This window comes from Protomyctophum bolini (assembly GCF_963924005.1).
Source record: "Protomyctophum bolini genome assembly, chromosome: 1".
In the NCBI taxonomy this organism is placed as follows: domain Eukaryota; kingdom Metazoa; phylum Chordata; class Actinopteri; order Myctophiformes; family Myctophidae; genus Protomyctophum; species Protomyctophum bolini.
The window spans coordinates 3,382,169-3,403,111 of record NC_137862.1 but is presented as its reverse complement, the minus strand read 5'-3'; the positions used below and the strand labels follow the sequence as shown (position 1 = coordinate 3,403,111).

Sequence of the window (20,943 nt, the reverse complement as noted above, 5' to 3'; positions counted from 1 at the left end):
CTTGTAGATTGGCTATTTTCAAATATCCAGTATAAGGCTGAACTGGTTAATGTATCTATCAATGTCATTTTTTGAGGAAAATCATATTTTTGCCTAAGTCGGCTGAGTTTGGCCACCTCTAGTAAAACGGCCTAAAACTATATTGGAAAGGACCTGTAAAGGGTTAGGGTTAGGGTTAGGGACCTATAAGGACCTATAAGGACCATGGGTTAGGGTTAGGGTTAGGGACCTATAAGGACCATGCTTTTACCTAAAATGGTAAAATGGTCGACCTCAAGTAAGTCAGTTACTCCACAAATAATTTTGCCTAAGTCAGCTTCATAATTGCCAAATCAGTCAAAATAGAAAGTGGGCCTATGTCAATTTAGTCCTAGTTTGTTTTGTAAGAGTTTTATTTTTATTTATTTTTCCTGTTTTGTGAAGGTAATGCCTTGGTATGTGTTTTAATAATTATTATTAACCCTACAACTAGTAACTAACATTTTTAATTAATAATTGCAGTGCAGTAAAAGTATGCCTGCTACATTATTATTATTATTATTATTATTATTATTAAGTATGCCTGCTACATTATGCATCTAAGATCAAAAGATGTTTATACTTTTGAAAACTTAAAATGGGACATATTCTGCATAACGATCATTGGAAAGTACATTTTTATAACAATACTGTTGTACTTTTTCCTCAAGTAATTCCAGACTTGTAGCCTACTTGTAACAGAGTATTTCCACAATGTAGTATTGATACTTTTACTTGAGGGGTCAAAGAAAAGCGAGTATATATACTAGTACTTTATCCAACACTGATATGAGCGCCTCAAAGCCTTAAACAAACGCCCATGAGGCCAAAGCTGGAAATGAATCAGGGCTCAACCTGACATGAACTCTGCTTACAGTGTCAAAATCCCTAGCTTTTTCTAAAAGATATGTTTGCACCAGCAAATTACGTTCACACTCCACTGAGTTCAAATGGCTGTGGGGCATGTGGGGGGGGCTGGTGGGGGGGGGGGGGTGCGCTCCGTTTTCTCTGTACGGTCCACTGAATAGCACCATACTGGATGCTTCCCCACACGTTAAGTTTTTTTTGTTGTGTTGTTTTCTCCTCTAGCATCGAATGCATTGAATGCCACCCGGGGAGAGAATCTGTGAGAATTGACCAGGCGCAGAAGCTCGCGGACGTTTCCTGCATTTTGGAGTCATTTCCAGCCGGGGGGACAAATGCGGGACGTGTGACGGGGTAAGGTGGCCCAGACAGAGCGAGACAGAGACAGAGACAGGGCCCAGAGGGACAGACGCCAGGGGGGTAGACACAGGCAGACCGAGGGTACGGCACGGGATTTGGCAAGCGGAGGATCTTTACAATATTGATCACTTTGTTTGAGGGACATCTTATCTTTTTTACAGCTCTCTTAAACGTTGCAGCTTGAAATGGCGTTCATTCTGACCGTGCTGGATAAGCTGGCTTATTTCCTTTCTCTCATCGCGTTTTGTGTCAGCGTGTCTCACAGCTGGGTGAAATGAAAGTGGATTCCTCTAAACCTGCGAGACCTCAGTGTGGCAAAGGAGTGCGTTTGCAACTGATATTTTGACGCGTAATATTTGAGATGTAGAGTTTTGTATTGGAATCAACACCTGTGGAGAGTTAACCCCTTGAGTAAGTTGTTGAATCCTCAACTATCTTCCTTTCTCTGCGTTGTTGTTCTGTCTGATATCTCACCTGGAACTTGTAAAAAAAAGTGCATCTGATCTGATGTGAAATGGATCAGAGACCGGGGCCACATGTAGCCTCGTTGTTTACCAAGCGTCACTTTGCTTTCTGTCGTTTTCTGTCACGAAATTCCTTGCAGGTGATTATTTTTCTAAATGTTGGGAGTTTGGAATCGCTGGCTTTTCAGTAAAGCATCGTTCTGCTGCCTCTGCATTTTGTGCAAATTCAACCGGTAGTACACAGGACCGTTGAGTGATATAAACCGGTAGTACACAGGACCGTTAAGTGATATAAACCGGTAGTACACAGGACCGTTGAGTGATATCCAGCGAGCACTTCCAAACTCCAACACCAAGGATTTCCTTGACAGAAAGTAGCTCATAAGAAGATGTCTACAGTGGATTTTCGTGAAACATGAAACACTTTGCAGATATAGAAAGAGGATAATTCAAACTTTTCATACAGCTGCAGTGTTTGGTGAGTTTGTCAGAAAGGACTTTTCTGTATGGGCTGTCGATGGCAAATTGTGGCTATAGTTGCCACCCTGCCATTAACTTAATGGCAAGATGGCTGCGGTCTGCATAGCGTCTATGGCTGTGAGCTCTGTTTGGCATAGATATATATAGATTAGATATCTACTATATTGCCAAGTTTCGTATAAAATGTCAGAACTGCAAAAAGTGGCAGAAGAAGACGGGGAAGACGAAAGTGTACAAAAAACAATAAGGAGCCTTTAACCCATTCTGAACGGGAACCCGTTTTGGTGTCAGCATCATGTTATGCTTTAGCTATTGAAAAATAGCAGATCTACAAGCTCATAGCGCGCCACCGAGTGGCGCGCTAAGAGCTTGTAGGTCTGCTATTTTTGAAAAATCGAACAACGACTGACATTTTTTTAGAATCTGATCTCAGGTCAGACTGGGTTAATCAGACCAGTGTGTTGTCCAGTGGAAAACCTCGTATGAATCTGATCTCAGGTCAGAATGGGTTAAAAATATCTATCAATTGAAGGCTTGTGTGTGCAGTCTCCGTTCTCTCTGATGGGCCAGCCTGGGACATGTCCACAGACAGTTGTGGGAACTATAGCTCGACAGCTTGGAGTGTCCAGAGGATGAGGCAGAAGGACCTGCGAGGTGTTGTACTGTCCCTGTTGTATATACTGTCTATTCCACCATATGAGAACAAGCCTATAGTCCTGAGCACCGTCGTGTGGACGAATATGGCTATCAGAGACGCTGCTGAGTGACATTCTTGCTGCATCATGATTCCAAACATGCGTCATAGGCTTGTGATTGTAACATAACTGCACCCATAATGTTTGTGTCCTTGTATGCATTTTCCTTTTAAAGTGTGGACATAAATAAATCCTTAAAATGTGTGTGTGTGTGTGTGTGTGTGTGTGTGTGTGTGTGTGTGTGTGTGTGTGTGTGTGTGTGTGTGTGTGTGTGTGTGTGTGTGTGTGTGTGTGTGTGTGTGTGTGTGTGTGTGTGTGTGTAGGTGTAAGTGCACGCGGCGATCAGCATGTTGCGGTGCGTTGCGAGGCCGGTCCTGGGCCATATCGTGGTCCAGGTGCTCCTGTTGGCGCTGTGTGTGTCGGCCGGTGATGACGACTTCCACTGGACCAAGAACGAGCGCGGCCCATTCCACTACGGCACCTTTCCGACTGGTACGGCGTTCATTCTGACTGAATATCAACCCCTTGAGATGTTTTTATTAGGAATATCAACCCCTTGAGATGTTTTCATTAGGAATATCAACCCCTCCAGATGTTTTTATTAGGAATATCAACCCCTCCAGATGTTTTTATTAGGAATATCAACCCCTCCAGATGTTTTTATTAGGAATATCAACCCCTCCAGATGTTTTTATTAGGAATATCAACCCCTCCAGATGTTTTTATTAGGAATATCAACCCCTCCAGATGTTTTTATTAGGAATATCAACCCCTCCAGATGTTTTTATTAGGAATATCAACCCCTCCAGATGTTTTTATTAGGAATATCAACCCCTCCAGATGTTTTTATTAGGAATATCAACCCCTCCAGATGTTTTTATTAGGAATATCAACCCCTCCAGATGTTTTTATTAGGAATATCAACCCCTCCAGATGTTTTTATTAGGAATATCAACCCCTCCCGATGTTTTTATTAGGAATATCAACCCCTCCAGATGTTTTTATTAGGAATATCAACCCCTCCAGATGTTTTTATTAGGAATATCAACCCCTCCAGATGTTTTTATTAGGAATATCAACCCCTCCAGATGTTTTTATTAGGAATATCAACCCCTCCAGATGTTTTTATTAGGAATATCAACCCCTCCAGATGTTTTTATTAGGAATATCAACCCCTCCAGATGTTTTTATTAGGAATATCAACCCCTCCAGATGTTTTTATTAGGAATATCAACCCCTCCAGATGTTTTTATTAGGAATATCAACCCCTCCAGATGTTTTCATTAGGAATATCAACCCCTCCAGATGTTTTTATTAGGAATATCAACCCCTCCAGATGTTTTTATTAGGAATATCAACCCCTCCAGATGTTTTTATTAGGAATATCAACCCCTCCAGATGTTTTTATTAGGAATATCAACCCCTCCAGATGTTTTTATTAGGAATATCAACCCCTTGAGATGTTTTTATTAGGAATATCAACCCCTCCAGATGTTTTTATTAGGAATATCAACCCCTCCAGATGTTTTTATTAGGAATATCAACCCCTCCAGATGTTTTTATTAGGAATATCAACCCCTCCAGATGTTTTTATTAGGAATATCAACCCCTCCAGATGTTTTTATTAGGAATATCAACCCCTCCAGATGTTTTTATTAGGAATATCAACCCCTCCCGATGTTTTTATTAGGAATATCAACCCCTCCAGATGTTTTTATTAGGAATATCAACCCCTCCAGATGTTTTTATTAGGAATATCAACCCCTTGAGATGTTTTTATTAGGAATATCAACCCCTCCAGATGTTTTTATTAGGAATATCAACCCCTCCAGATGTTTTTATTAGGAATATCAACCCCTCCAGATGTTTTTATTAGGAATATCAACCCCTCGAGATGTTTTTATTAGGAATATCAACCCCTCCAGATGTTTTTATTAGGAATATCAACCCCTCCAGATGTTTTTATTAGGAATATCAACCCCTCCAGATGTTTTTATTAGGAATATCAACCCCTCCAGATGTTTTTATTAGGAATATCAACCCCTCCAGATGTTTTTATTAGGAATATCAACCCCTCCAGATGTTTTTATTAGGAATATCAACCCCTTGAGATGTTTTTATTAGGAATATCAACCCCTCCAGATGTTTTTATTAGGAATATCAACCCCTTGAGATGTTTTTATTAGGAATATCAACCCCTCCAGATGTTTTTATTAGGAATATCAACCCCTCCAGATGTTTTTATTAGGAATATCAACCCCTCCAGATGTTTTTATTAGGAATATCAACCCCTCCAGATGTTTTTATTAGGAATATCAACCCCTCCAGATGTTTTTATTAGGAATATCAACCCCTTGAGATGTTTTTATTAGGAATATCAACCCCTCCAGATGTTTTTATTAGGAATATCAACCCCTCCAGATGTTTTTATTAGGAATATCAACCCCTCCAGATGTTTTTATTAGGAATATCAACCCCTCCAGATGTTTTTATTAGGAATATCAACCCCTCCAGATGTTTTTATTAGGAATATCAACCCCTCCAGATGTTTTTATTAGGAATATCAACCCCTCCAGATGTTTTTATTAGGAATATCAACCCCTCCAGATGTTTTTATTAGGAATATCAACCCCTCCAGATGTTTTTATTAGGAATATCAACCCCTTGAGATGTTTTTATTAGGAATATCAACCCCTTGAGATGTTTTTATTAGGAATATCAACCCCTCCAGATGTTTTTATTAGGAATATCAACCCCTCCAGATGTTTTTATTAGGAATATCAACCCCTCCAGATGTTTTTATTAGGAATATCAACCCCTCCAGATGTTTTTATTAGGAATATCAACCCCTCCAGATGTTTTTATTAGGAATATCAACCCCTCCAGATGTTTTTATTAGGAATATCAACCCCTCCCGATGTTTTTATTAGGAATATCAACCCCTCCAGATGTTTTTATTAGGAATATCAACCCCTCCAGATGTTTTTATTAGGAATATCAACCCCTCCAGATGTTTTTATTAGGAATATCAACCCCTCCAGATGTTTTTATTAGGAATATCAACCCCTCCAGATGTTTTTATTAGGAATATCAACCCCTCCAGATGTTTTTATTAGGAATATCAACCCCTCCAGACGCAGCATCTCCTTTTCCAGGAGCCACCTAACTCCAAAATGTTCAAAAGGCAAAAGATAAGAAAAGAAAAACCGACACAAATTCAGGGTGTTATACTCGACGCAAGCACAAAAAGATGGATCAAAATCATTGTCAACCACTGATAGATCTGCTTTTTTTCTTTTTTTACTATTTGTCGTATCCTATACTACTAAGAAAATGCAAAGTGTGATTGACGTCTCTGGCCAAGCTGAGGTCTCATTCAATTCAATTCAAAGGGCTTTATTGGCATGAGAAAACATACGTTTACATTGCCAAAGCAGAAAGAACAATACAACAATACAGCAATACAATCAAAACAAAAATGATGTACATTTGAAGGTCAGAATCTTCAATAGATCAAATTCTATGTACCAAGGTCACTCAATGCAGGTATAGTGCAGGAATATACACAATGATTAGTCTTTAGGGTGGTTGTGTTCCATTTGATATCCTTCTCCTATCACAGCAACTCACAAATCTTGCTGCTGTGTTTTGCACATTGTTGTACTTCGCCCAGCAGATATGGGAGTTTTTCATGGTCATGTTTTCAAAATCTCCGTGTGTGGTTGTAATCTGTGGGAAGTATGTGTCTCTGATGTCTTGGTACAATGGACAGATGGTTAGCCCATTCTGAACGGGAACCCGTTTTGGTGTCAGCATCATGTTATGCTTTAGCTATTGAAAAATAGCAGATCTACAAGCTCATAGCGCGCCACCGAGTGGCGCGCTACGAGCTTGTAGGTCTGCTATTTTTGAAAAATCGAAGAACGACAGACATTTTTTTAGAATCTGATCTCAGGTCAGAATGGGTTCATCAGACCAGTGTGTGTCCAGTGGAAACCTCGTATGAATCTGATCTCAGGTCAGAATGGGTTAGGAAGTGTAGCTCGGTTTCCACTTCTCGTAATGCCTTGCTCTTCCACGCCAGGCTTCTCTTGGGGAGCTGGGAGCTCGGCGTATCAAACAGAAGGAGCCTGGAACATCGATGGAAAAGGAATGAGCATCTGGGATGCCTTCGCCCACACCAAGGGCAAGATCTACCTGAACGACACCGGGGACAGCTCCTGCGACGGATACTACAAGTTCAAGGTGACGTGACTGTTCAAACTGCCTAGACTATAGAGCGCCGCAGTCCCGCCCCCTTTCAGAAAAACGAGTGGCCCAGGAAATGAAAACCCAATGCATTCTCCCATCGGCACTTCTTATTTAATTTATTTAAAGACTGTTTAAAGAGCAATTTATAAGAAGAAAAACAAAACAAATAGTGTTGTGTCTCCTGACTTTCTTTTCTTCTTTCTAATGATTTGATCGGCCCCAAAACATTGTGTTCATTGTCATGATTTGTCACGATCCGAGTTGGCTTTGTCCGCGGCGTAACCGTCTTTAAATAAATTAAATAAGAAGTGCCGATGGGAGAATGCATTGGGTTTTCATTTCCTGGGCCACTCGTTTTTCTGAAAGGGGGAGGGACTGCGGCGCTCTATAGAGGGTGGGCTGACCGACGACTTTGTTACAAAACATAACAACCACACTTGTGAGACCAGTGGTGTAAAGTAAATTTACTCAAGTACTGTACTTAAAGTACTAAAAAGTATTAAAAGTCTTAGGTATTTTTTTACCTTACTCGAGTATTTCCCATTTTCTGTACGTGTACTTCTACTCCACTACATTCCGGAGGCAAATATTGTACTTTTACTCCACTACAATTATTTGACAACTTTAGTTATTTATATATTTTGATATACTTAATATATATTCACGAGAAGTGAGCTTTATTCTCGGAGTCCCTCCCTCACGGATGACCAAAACCTAACTTGCACACACATATTATGTTAACACAGCAGTGACACACAGCTGTGTTTCACACTTCAAATGACCATAACCTCTACATAGAGAGGAAAGCATAAAGAAATCAATCAAATGTGCAGAAAAAACTATCGAAAAGAACAGATCAATCATTGCGATAAGGAAGGCAAAATAAATAATATATGTTTTAATCGACTAGTTTATTACCCAGGCCATAGTGCATGCAGATGACAGAGGTTTACAAACAGCTCATCTGTGTGAACAGATGACAGAGGTTTACAAACAGCTCATCTGTGTGAACAGATGACAGAGGTTTACAAACAGCTCATCTGTGTGAACAGATGACAGAGGTTTACAAACAGCTCATCTGTGTGAACAGATGACAGAGGTTTACAAACAGCTCATCTGTGTGAACAGATGACAGAGGTTTACAAACAGCTCATCTGTGTGAACAGATGACAGAGGTTTACAAACAGCTCATCTGTGTGAACAGATGACAGAGGTTTACAAACAGCTCATCTGTGTGAACAGATGACAGAGGTTTACAAACAGCTCATCTGTGTGAACAGATGACAGAGGTTTACAAACAGCTCATCTGTGTGAACAGATGACAGAGGTTTACAAACAGCTCATCTGTGTGAACAGATGACAGAGGTTTACAAACAGCTCATCTGTGTGAACAGCAAAGATGTTTCCTTGTCTCAACTTTTAGGATGACGTGAACCTGATGAAGGACATGAAGCTGAATCACTACCGTTTCTCCATCTCCTGGCCAAGGATTCTACCCAACGGACTGAAAAGTAAGCACACACTCTCCTTTTCCTGTTGTGTTTCGCCGTGCCCGGATGTGGTTTTGAGGTTAGGGTTCATGTTGTGAATGTTGTGAATGTTTTCACGGGGTGAAGCACACTGCTCATGTTGTGAATGTTTTCATGGGGTGAAGCCATAGAGTTATTATACAATAGAGAAGACACCCAGAGGAAATCCTGAAGCGCAATGGACATAGTGGCCGAAGAAGGTATTGCAGTTTGGTAAGGTTTGGTCCTCAAACACATGAACGCGCACTAGGCTCCGTCCACTCCGCCGGTCGTCGCGCGTTCATGTGTTTGAGGACAATCCATCCAGAATGCACACTGTTCCTAAACCGGAAGGAGGAGTGGATTCGCCTCATGCGCTTCTGAGCAACTCAATGCAAGTGGACGGGAGGAGAACTTGGGTGTCTTCTCTATTGTATATATACTTTAAGGGTGAAGCACACTGCTCATGTTGTGAATGTTTTCATGGGGTGAAGCACACTGCTCATGTTGTGGATGTTTTCATGGGGTGAAGCACACTGCTCATGTTGTGAATGTTTTCATGGGGTGAAGCACACTGCTCATGTTGTGGATGTTTTCAGGTGAATGGGGTGAAGCACACTGCTCATGTTGTGGATGTTTTCATGGGGTGAAGCACACTGCTCATGTTGTGAATGTTTTCAGGTGAATGGGGTGAAGCACACTGCTCATGTTGTGGATGTTTTCATGGGGTGAAGCACACTGCTCATGTTGTGGATGTTTTCAGGTGAATGGGGTGAAGCACACTGCTCATGTTGTGGATGTTTTCATGGGGTGAAGCACACTGCTCATGTTGTGGATGTTTTCATGGGGTGAAGCACACTGCTCATGTTGTGGATGTTTTCATGGGGTGAAGCACACTGCTCATGTTGTGAATGTTTTCAGGTGAATGGGGTGAAGCACACTGCTCATGTTGTGGATGTTTTCATGGGGTGAAGCACACTGCTCATGTTGTGGATGTTTTCATGGGGTGAAGCACACTGCTCATGTTGTGGATGTTTTCATGGGGTGAAGCACACTGCTCATGTTGTGGATGTTTTCATGGGGTGAAGCACACTGCTCATGTTGTGAATGTTTTCATGGGGTTGAAGCACACTGCTCATGTTGTGAATGTTCTCATGGGGTGAAGCACACTGCTCATGTTGTGGATGTTTTCAGGTGAATGGGGTGAAGCACACTGCTCATGTTGTGGATGTTTTCATGGGGTGAAGCACACTGCTCATGTTGTGAATGTTCTCATGGGGTGAAGCACACTGCTCATGTTGTGAATGTTTTCATGGGGTTGAAGCACACTGCTCATGTTGTGAATGTTCTCATGGGGTGAAGCACACTGCTCATGTTGTGGATGTTTTCAGGTGAATGGGGTGAAGCACACTGCTCATGTTGTGGATGTTTTCATGGGGTGAAGCACACTGCTCATGTTGTGAATGTTCTCATGGGGTGAAGCACACTGCTCATGTTGTGAATGTTCTCATGGGGTTGAAGCACACTGCTCATGTTGTGGATGTTTTCATGGAGGTGAAGCACACTGCTCATGTTGTGAATGTTCTCATGGGGTGAAGCACACTGCTCATGTTGTGAATGTTCTCATGGGGTGAAGCACACTGCTCATGTTGTGAATGTTCTCATGGGGTGAAGCACACTGCTCATGTTGTGAATGTTCTCATGGGGTTGAAGCACACTGCTCATGTTGTGAATGTTTTCATGGAGGTGAAGCACACTGCTCATGTTGTGAATGTTTTCAGGCGAACACATCAACGAGAAAGGAATGAAATACTACGATGACCTCATCAACGTGCTGCTGGACAACAAGATCACACCCATAGTCACTCTGTACCACTGGGACCTCCCTCAGGTGAGACGCTGCATGCTTATTGGTCACTCTGTACCACTGGGACCTCCCTCAGGTGAGACGCTGCATGCTTATTGGTCACTCTGTACCACTGGGACCTCCCTCAGGTGAGATGCTGCATGCTTATTGGTCACTCTGTACCACTGGGACCTCCCTCAGGTGAGATGCTGCTTATTGGTCAATGGTCACTGTGGCATACACAAATGGGTGCCGACCCTCTGTTTGGGAAACACAGTGTGATCGGTGTGTTATTGCGCCCTCTGCAGGTGTTGGAGGAGCGTTACGGGGGCTGGCAGAACATCAGCATGGTCAACTACTTCAACGACTTCGCCAACCTGTGCTTCGAGAGATTCGGAAACCGAGTGAAGTACTGGATCACGTTCAACAACCCCTGGGTATGTACAGTGCGATGTACAGTAATGTCACCAAACTGCCTCAAACACATCAAAGTACATGTTCGAGACATTGGCGTTCTTCTCGCTGCACCTCCGAAAAACCATAATCTACCATATTTCATTTTAGTGTTTTTTCTTGTTTGTTTGTTTGTTTTCTGCGTAAAAGAATGCCCTATTTTATACTTCTATAGTCCGTAGCTGTAGAGGGTTATGAGACAGGAGAACACGCCCCCGGACTCAAGCTGAGAGGGACAGGGGCTTACAAAGCCGCCCACCACATCATCAAGGTCAGAATCAGAATCAGAATCACTTCGTTTGTCATTTTCCTGTATGTACTTGCAAAAGAACATGAAATATCGTTTCCCCTCAGTTATTGGCAGCTGTGCAACATAAAACATAAGAGCCTATTTAAAAAACACAAGCTAAAAACTAAAACTAAACATGGACAAACATTTAAAAAGAGCCCCATGTATGTATGATGACGTGCAATTCATATGGAAAAGTTAAGAGTTACCAACACCATGCACAACCTATAAATAAATAAAGTAGCATGGTGCTGTCCTTAACCCATTCTGACCGGGCACCCATTTTGGTGTTAGCATCATGTTATGCTTTAGCTATTGAAAAATAGCAGATCTACAAGCTCATATCGCGCCACCGAGTGGCGCGCTACGAGCTTGTAGGTCTGCTATTTTTTGAAAAATCGAAGAACGACTGACATTTTTAGAATCTGATCTCGGGTCAGAATGGGTTTAATCAGACCAGTGTGTGTCCAGTGGAAACCTCGTATGAATCTGATCTCAGGTCAGAATGGGTTAAAAACAAAACGTTACCAGCACTGTTTTTTTTTAAAGTGCTGTTGTGCATCCAAAGTGCATTTTGCAAGTCCAATTTGGGGAATATATACTACTGTAGCAAATCTATGAGCCCACCACGGCTATGTGTGGTCCGCTGGTGTACACTGTTGTACGACAGGGCATACATTTTTTGTTTGGTTGGTTTTCCACAACAATGTTATTATAATTATTTTGTCCTTCCTTGCAACAACAGGCACATGCTAAGGTTTGGCACACATATGACACCCAGTGGAGGAGTAAACAAAAAGGTGAGAGAAACTCACCACTGCATGTTTCCACACCTGTTACTATAGCCAGTCATTAGGCAAAGATCGTTCAGTAAATGATGTAATCATCAAATCATGTGCTTCACATTATTTGCGTGCGTGCAGGCTTTGTGGGGATGTCCGTGTCGGCCGACTGGGGGGAGCCGGTGGACATCAGCAACCAGAGAGACATCGAGGCAGCAGAGAGATACGTTCAGTTCTACATGGGGTGGTTCGCCACGCCCATCTTCAACGGAGACTATCCCCAAGTTATGAAAGACTACGTTGGTGAGTGTTGAGAATTTATTAAGAAGATCCAGCAGAGAAACAATATACAGAGAGTGAGGAACAGGCCCCCTTGCCTGTTCCAGCAGCCCCTCCGGGCGCAAGCCTCCCCAACCCCATCCTCAGACAGTCCTTATAGTCTTGTCTTAACAGAGATGCAAATACTAAATGTCCATATAAGGATCTGCGCTAAACATAAGGGCGACACACAAATAAGTATACCTTTGCTGACAGCGTGGAGGAGTCAAGTCAGCTGTTAGATTGACAGCTGCATGAATTAGACTGAGCACATTGGTGAGCAAACTTAATGGAAGGAAGATAAATATGAGTGACATGATGAACCGCGGTCTAAAAAGCTGTGCTGTTTTCGCTGTTTTTGGATTTGACTCCTGAAACAGTTTTGGACATAATACGTTTTCCAGTGGTGTAAAGTAGCCTACATATACTCAAGTCGGCCTGTTCTTTAAGTACAATTTGTAGGTATTTGTACTTCTACTGAGTATTTACAATTTCCAATACTTTTACTTCTTTTACTACCACATACAAGATCCAAATATTGTACTTTTACTCCACTATACATTTATGTGAAAACTTCAGGGTTAACTTAGGTTGGTGCCGGCGTCAGTTTAAACTTCAGGGTTAACTTAGGTTGGTGCCGGCGTCAGTTTAAACTTCAGGGTTAACTTAGGTTGGTGCCGGCGTCAGTTTAAACTTCAGGGTTAACTTAGGTTGGTGCCGGCGTCAGTTTAAACTTCAGGGTTAACTTAGGTTGGTGCCGGCGTCAGTTTAAACTTCAGGGTTAATTTAGGTTGGTGCCGGCGTCAGTTTAAACTTCAGGGTTAACTTAGGTTGGTGCCGGCGTCAGTTTAAACTTCAGGGTTAACTTAGGTTGGTGCCGGCGTCAGTTTAAACTTCAGGGTTAACTTAGGTTGGTGCCGGCGTCAGTTTAAACTTCAGGGTTAACTTAGGTTGGTGCCGGCGTCAGTTTAAACTTCAGGGTTAACTTAGGTTGGTGCCGGCGTCAGTTTAAACTTCAGGGTTAACTTAGGTTGGTGCCGGCGTCAGTTTAAACTTCAGGGTTAACTTAGGTTGGTGCCGGCGTCAGTTTCCAGCACTATTCCAGCAACAACATTAGCCGTTAAAAATGATATTATATGTTTTGTTATTATTCTACATTAAACATTATGTGTACAATTTCTACCGATAGGAAGGAAGAGTGCCCAGCAGGGCCTGGGAGTCTCACGGCTGCCTGTCTTCTCACCTCAGGAGAAGAGCTACGTTAAGGTCGGTAAAAAACAATAAAGTATGCAGCTTTTCAACATTCATTCATACCAAATTGTCCATAAAACATGTTCTTGTCCCAGTAAAATAATAACACTTGTATACTTGAGTGCTTACATGGATGTTTACTGTATCGTGTTCTGTGCTGTTGAAAGGTGCACTGCTATAGAGCGTCGCAGTCCCGCCCCCTTTCATGACGACACCAGGCCCAGGAAATAGTTTCCAATGCATTTTTCCTCATAGACATTTCAAAACGTATTTATTTAAAGACCTTATAAGCGTCGTACAAAGCCAACTCGTGACAACAAACAAACACAACATTTTGGACCAAACTACAGTAATAATTACAAAGAAAAAAACCAAAAACAAAGTGTTGTAACCTGCCATTTTCTTCTTCTTTCAAATTATTTGTTCAGCCCGAAAAATGTTGTTTGTTGTCATGATTTGTCACGACAAGAGTTGTCTTTGTCCAGCGGCGTAAACGTCTTTAAATAAATACTTTCTGAAAATGAACGGGGATTTATTTTCCGGGTCTCTCGAGGGGGCGGGACTGCGACCCTCTATACAGTAGGTGTGCTATATTTGCTAAAGTATTGGACGAAATTTGCAAACCATACTGGAACATGCATTTTCTGTTTTATTAACCCATTCTGACCTGAGATCAGATTCATACGAGGTTTCCACTGGACACACACTGGTCTGATTAACCCATTCTGACCTGAGATCAGATTCTAAAAATGTCAGTCGTTCTTCGATTTTTCAAAAATAGCAGACCTACAAGCTCGTAGCGCGCCACTCGGTGGCGCGCTATGAGCTTGTAGATCTGCTATTTTTCAATAGTTAAAGCATAACATGATGCTAACACCAAAATGTGTTCCCGGTCAGAATGGGTTCAAGAGCTGTAGAGGCAGTGCTTTAACCTTTTTTGACAGACGTACTTTTAGCCAACAAAAACAACAAAATGACAGTAAAAATCACTTCCACCATCTTTAATTAAGGGCACCTGTGACTTCCTGGGCATCGGTCACTTCACCACGCGCTACATCACCCAGAAGAACTACCCGTCAGGCCGAGGGAGCTCCTACTTCACCGACCGGGACCTGGTGGAGCTGGTGGACCCGCGCTGGCCCGACCCCGGGTCCGAATGGCTGTACTCGGTACCGTGGGGGTTCCGTCGCCTGCTGAACTTCATCAAGGTAGGTGCACGCACGCACGCACACACACACACACACACACACACGCACGCACGCACGCACGCACGCACGCACGCACGCACGCACGCACACACACATACACACGCACGCACGCACGCACACACACACACACACACAGGTTTGTTTTATGCTTACTATACTTGGACACCAACATGTCTTTAGGAACAGATTTTAGGAATGCCAGGAAAGCCGAAAAATAGCCAATCTACAAGCTCACAACGCCTCGCGACACCTGAGCTTGTAGATCAGCTATATTTTCCGGTGTGTGACACAAGCGCCCGATTTAAGTATATATGAATCATTAATAACTCTTATCTCTAATCGCTAAACCTAACTTCTACATGGCTAATCCTAAACCCTAACCCCTAATCTATAAAAACTTTTCTTCTTGTGAGGACCAAGAAAATGGTTCCTTCCAATGTCTATTTCTCATACGCTACTATACCTGTTCCTCACAAGTATAGTAACACATACACGCACAGTGCTTCAAATCATCCCTGGTAAAACACGTGTGTTACATTATCTATCATGTGCCCTTGACAGACTCAGTATGGAAATCCCATGATCTACGTGACGGAGAATGGCGTGTCAGAGAAGATGCAATGCACGGAACTCTGTGACGACTGGAGGATGCTCTATTTCAGAGACTACATCAATGAGATGCTCAAGGGTGAGAAAGACAATACAGTACTACGTTTTTGTATGTATGCTTGCCCTACAGTAGGTTTGCAGTTAAAGGAGAATTACATACTAAAAGGCTTTCTTACCTTTATTTGTAGTTGTTACGTCCCCACCAAAGAGGTCCCGCGGTGTTATTTTGTGCAAAAGCTCCTTATTGGCTATTTCCCCTACCATAAGTCCTAAATTAATTGCATTGAATTGAATGGGGGCTATGGGGTGTTGTGCTAATTCGCCTATTTCCATCGCTCAAAATTTATATTTTTTTGTATATATCCTCTCTTCATAATGTAAATAATATCCCAAGTGGCACACTTTACTACTTATTTCGATGGAAATAAGCGAATTAGCACAACACCCCATAGCCCCCATTCAATTCAATGCATTTCATTTAGGGCTTATGGTAGGGGAAATAGCCAATAAGGAGCTTTTGCACAAAATAACACCTGGACCTCTTTGGTGGGGACGTAACAACTACAAAGAAAGGTAAGAAAGCCTTCTAGCATGGAATTCTCCTTTAACAATAGAACACAGACAATGAATAGCCATACTGTATGCACATACAGATTAAATAAATAATCAAATTAATTATATTTCCATTCCAACATGGTTTCAGTGTAAACATTGCACCTGACTACAGCTGCTATTGACTATGAGTATATACCACTGTACCCCTTAAAACATTTTCTTCTAATGCAAACAAAAAAGCAATTCATACCTGGAATAAAATGAATAATTCTAAGAATTAATTCATGTATTTTGCAACATATGTCAAATATTTTGTGATATGTCTTGCCATTATAAATTAAATTGTATAATGTATTAAAAAAGAAAAGACAAAACTAACTCAAACTGTCTGGAGACGATGGAGTGAACGTGAAGGGCTACACAGCCTGGTCTAAACTAAATGAAACTGTCTGTCTGTACAGCTATAAATGATGGAGTGAACGTGAAGGGCTACACAGCCTGGTCTAAACTAAATGAAACTGTCTGTCTGTGCAGCGATAAACAATGGAGTGAACGTGAAGGGCTACACAGCCTGGTCTAAACTAAACTAAATTAAACTGTCTGTCTGTGCAGCTATAAACGATGGAGTGAACGTGAAGGGCTACACAGCCTGGTCTAAACTAAATTAAACTGTCTGTCTGTGCAGCTATAAACGATGGAGTGAACGTGAAGGGCTACACAGCCTGGTCTAAACTAAATGAAACTGTCTGTCTGTACAGCGATAAACGATGGAGTGAACGTGAAGGGCTACACAGCCTGGTCTAAACTAAACTAAATTAAACTGTCTGTCTGTGCAGCTATAAACGATGGAGTGAACGTGAAGGGCTACACAGCCTGGTCTAAACTAAATGAAACTGTCTGTCTGTGCAGCGATAAACGATGGAGTGAACGTGAAGGGCTACACAGCCTGGTCTCTCCTGGACAAGTTCGAGTGGGATGAAGGATACTCCGAGAGGTTCGGGCTGTACTACGTGGACTTCAGGAGCAAGAATAAACCACGTTACCCAAAGGCCTCGGTCCAGTACTACAAACGCATCATCAGCTCCAATGGATTCCCCAACCAGAGAGAGGTAGAGTCTCATGTATAGAATGGATTCCCCAACCAGAGAGAGGTAGAGTCTTATGTATAGAATGGATTCCCCAACCAGAGAGAGGTAGAGTCTTATGTATAGAATGGATTCCCCAACCAGAGAGAGGTAGAGTCTTATGTATAGAATGGATTCCCCAACCAGAGAGAGGTAGAGTCTTATGTATAGAATGGATTCCCCAACCAGAGAGAGGTAGAGTCTTATGTATAGAATGGATTCCCCAACCAGAGAGAGGTAGAGTCTTATGTATAGAATGGATTCCCCAACCAGAGAGAGGTAGAGTCTTATGTATAGAATGGATTCCCCAACCAGAGAGAGGTAGAGTCTCATGTATAGAATGGATTCCCCAACCAGAGAGAGGTAGAGTCTCATGTATAGAATGGATTCCCCAACCAGAGAGAGGTAGAGTCTTATGTATAGAATGGATTCCCCAACCAGAGAGAGGTAGAGTCTCATGTATAGAATGGATTCCCCAACCAGAGAGAGGTAGAGTCTTATGTATAGAATGGATTCCCCAACCAGAGAGAGGTAGAGTCTTATGTATAGAATGGATTCCCCAACCAGAGAGAGGTAGAGTCTTATGTATAGAATGGATTCCCCAACCAGAGAGAGGTAGAGTCTTATGTAGAGAATGGATTCCCCAACCAGAGAGAGGTAGAGTCTTATGTATAGAATGGATTCCCCAACCAGAGAGAGGTAGAGTCTTATGTATAGAATGGATTCCCCAACCAGAGAGAGGTAGAGTCTTATGTATAGAATGGATTCCCCAACCAGAGAGAGGTAGAGTCTTATGTATAGAATGGATTCCCCAACCAGAGAGAGGTAGAGTCTTATGTAGAGAATGGATTCCCCAACCAGAGAGAGGTAGAGTCTTATGTATAGAATGGATTCCCCAACCAGAGAGAGGTAGAGTCTTATGTATAGAATAAATCGGAAAATAAATCCAATCTATGAATGAAGATGTTTGCATATGGAGTAGCAGAGGCCAACATTGGGTCATCTTAAAATCGACTCATATACTGTAAGCATTGTGGTCCAAAATTAGCTCATAGCATTCATAGCATTGAGTGTACCTGTATGTGTGCTGCTGTTCACAGGTGGAGAGTTGGAAGAGGAAAGCGGGAGAGCTGTGTTCCTCCAGCAACCAGCTCCTAGCTGCGGGTCAGTCAGTGCACACACTGCGTCTGCTACGATGGCTCTTTCAGTTTCACTTTAGTTTTATTTATACCCCAAGGGGGTCTCTGTACACTTCACAACAAGTCATACAACAAAACATACAGCAGCAAAGAATGCACAGCAAAACGTGATATATGCAGCATGTATGGTCAGTCACCATGCCACCACCCTTAGATCTCCATATATGGAGCTGACCTGTTCTGACATTCCATATGTTGATCCTTCCCTATATCCATCCTTCCTCTTCGATGTCTCGCTTTTGACTGATACCTGACCTGTCCATTTAAACTCTAGGCAGGCCTGCCCCAAAGTTATTAGTGGTGCAGCCGTGCCCGGCAGCCTGGCGAAAACTAGAGTTCTCAACAGGCCCGAAAATGAAGATCTTACCCCCCCCCCCCCATGCCAAAGCACCAGCTTTGTCACTGCTCGCCCAGCAGTCTGCTGTCACCCGCGCGCGTGTGTGCACGCCCTCAGGCCACTTAGGGTCGATTCATTGTACAGATATTCTACTGTTAGCCCATTCTGACCTGAGATCAGATTCATACGAGGTTTCCACTGGACACACACTGGTCTGATTAACCCATTCTGACCTGAGATCAGATTCTAAAAATGTCAGTCGTTCTTCGAATTTTTCAAAAATAGCAGACCTACAAGCTCGTATCGCGCCACTCGGTGGCGCGATATGAGCTTGTAGATCTGCTATTTTTCAATAGCTAAAGCATAACATGATGCCAACACCAAAATGGGTGCCCGGTCAGAATGGGTTAGAGAGGTTAGGTTCATATTTTACGTATGATCCTAGATGACTATTTATTTTTATATAACTTTGTTTATTGGTTTTTTTTTCACAGAAGCATTATTTAAATACTGAGTTTGACAAATAATAAATGGTGGCATTGACAGCTTCTCTTAAATAAACCCCACAATGATGACATAAAAGAGTAAAAAACACATTGAATTTTCACCCCAAAGAAAAAGGACAACAGAAAACAAGACAAACAAACCTTAAATACAATATCAGTAAAAGTTGAAAAATAAAAGGCAGACAAAAACAGACAAAACGGTACACAACATCCTATAAACACCGTACAGGTACATGATACATCCATAATCCAATACAATACAGTCCATACAATCACAGTATAAGATACTTTTACAACAACAGTCCAGCAGACGTACTCACTCATCCCCAAGCAGAGACGGATAGATGACTATTTATTTCTATGCATTTGATGTATTACCATGTGTTGTTGTTATACCTATACTGTAATTCGCTCTGGATTAAAAGCGGTATCTCTAGACGATTCTGCTTGTATACAGCAAAGCATCTTTGACGTTTTTACGTCACCTATAAATGCCCTGAATTGTAAATTGTGTGTGTTTTCAGATCCGTTGATCGGCCACATGGAGATGGTGTCGGAGATCGTGGTGCCCACCGTGTGCACGCTCTGCATTCTGCTCAGCGCCGTCTTCCTCATGTTCCTGCTGCGAATCCGCTTCTAAGGCCCGGTTCTAAGGCCCGGTTCTAAGACCCACCTCCACCCCGCATAGCCTCCCCCGTTCCCATCCTAAAGGCCCATTCATACTCCAGTTGGTTGGTGACCACCGTACCGTTTCGGTGGTCACCTCATCACCTAAAACTGGAGTATATACAGTGGTAGCAGATCTACAAGCTCACACAACACGCCGAAGATCTGCTATTATTATGTTTTAGCGAAAGAAATGTAGTGTAGGGTTTAAGTGGTAACACATATTTTTTGGTAAACACCGTCATCCACTGTGACACATGGACTCGCATGCACGTGCCTACACACACACACACACACACACACACACATGCACGCACGCACGCACGCACACAAATCCTTGCAAAGGAGAAAGTTATTCTGTGCAAAACTCTAGTGTGTCAGTTAGTTTCAATGTCCTCCTCCTGTCTTCACCTGGAGAAAGTGCTCATCATTCTCTTCTTCAGGCTCACATTGTTGGTTGTGTGCATGTCCGTGATCAATGTATGAATTCAAGCTTGTTGTTTGATGTGAAAAGACCCAGGCTTTATTTGCAGATTTTAAACTGGCTATTTGTCTTTGCTTTTTGATAGCAAGTAGCGAATATGATAATAAAATAGCACATGCAACTTTTATATGCCAAAGTACAGTAACACAGGGAGAAATCACTGTACAAATAAAATGCTCTTCTATATTACTGTCTGTGGTTCCTTCAATACAATAAATATTTAAAAGGGTTATAAATGTCTATGTATTTCTGCTGTTTCTATACTATACTACAAAAAGTTTAACTTTCTTGGCAAAACTTTATCCTTTAGTAATTAGTATTAGTCCTTATAGGCCGCGTGAGATATCATTGCCCTAAAAAGGGACAAGACATATGTGGTATAATTTTGTCTGACATCCAGGAGTGCTAAATTGTGTGATAGCAGTTTCAGAAGGGCAGCTGAATAAGATTTTTAGGAGTATAATCTGATTATGCAAAACCATATAATGCATTGTTATCTAAACTCCAAGATTATTCACTTTTATGCACATTTCTCATGTTTGTACCATGGATGGGCATGACCAACGTCATAAATTCATAATAGAACAACAGACATGCTGAATCATACTTCTTGTAGCCATACTAAGTAGTCCTTAGGCCAGAGGCCTTATCGGATATCGTTGCCATAAAAAGGGAC

General features: G+C 42.1%; 1 protein-coding gene across 1 annotated transcript in view; it reads left to right on the top strand.

Annotated features, from left to right (window-relative positions):
* The window catches only part of LOC308326984 (lactase-like protein), a 28,422-nt gene extending 8,049 nt beyond the window's left edge, over positions 1-20,373 (top strand). The window contains exons 4-18 of the mRNA XM_080780094.1: positions 1,108-1,236; positions 3,205-3,373; positions 6,966-7,126; positions 8,556-8,643; positions 10,422-10,531; positions 10,795-10,923; positions 11,115-11,210; positions 11,974-12,028; positions 12,152-12,313; positions 13,518-13,594; positions 14,590-14,787; positions 15,349-15,475; positions 16,861-17,060; positions 18,176-18,239; positions 19,642-20,373. Of these exons, the coding sequence (XP_080636220.1) occupies positions 3,229-3,373; positions 6,966-7,126; positions 8,556-8,643; positions 10,422-10,531; positions 10,795-10,923; positions 11,115-11,210; positions 11,974-12,028; positions 12,152-12,313; positions 13,518-13,594; positions 14,590-14,787; positions 15,349-15,475; positions 16,861-17,060; positions 18,176-18,239; positions 19,642-19,757 (1,728 nt within the window). The 5' untranslated portion in view covers positions 1,108-1,236; positions 3,205-3,228 and the 3' untranslated portion in view covers positions 19,758-20,373. The remainder of the gene's footprint in view (positions 1-1,107; positions 1,237-3,204; positions 3,374-6,965; positions 7,127-8,555; positions 8,644-10,421; positions 10,532-10,794; positions 10,924-11,114; positions 11,211-11,973; positions 12,029-12,151; positions 12,314-13,517; positions 13,595-14,589; positions 14,788-15,348; positions 15,476-16,860; positions 17,061-18,175; positions 18,240-19,641) is intronic.
* Positions 20,374-20,943: the final 570 nt, after the last annotated feature.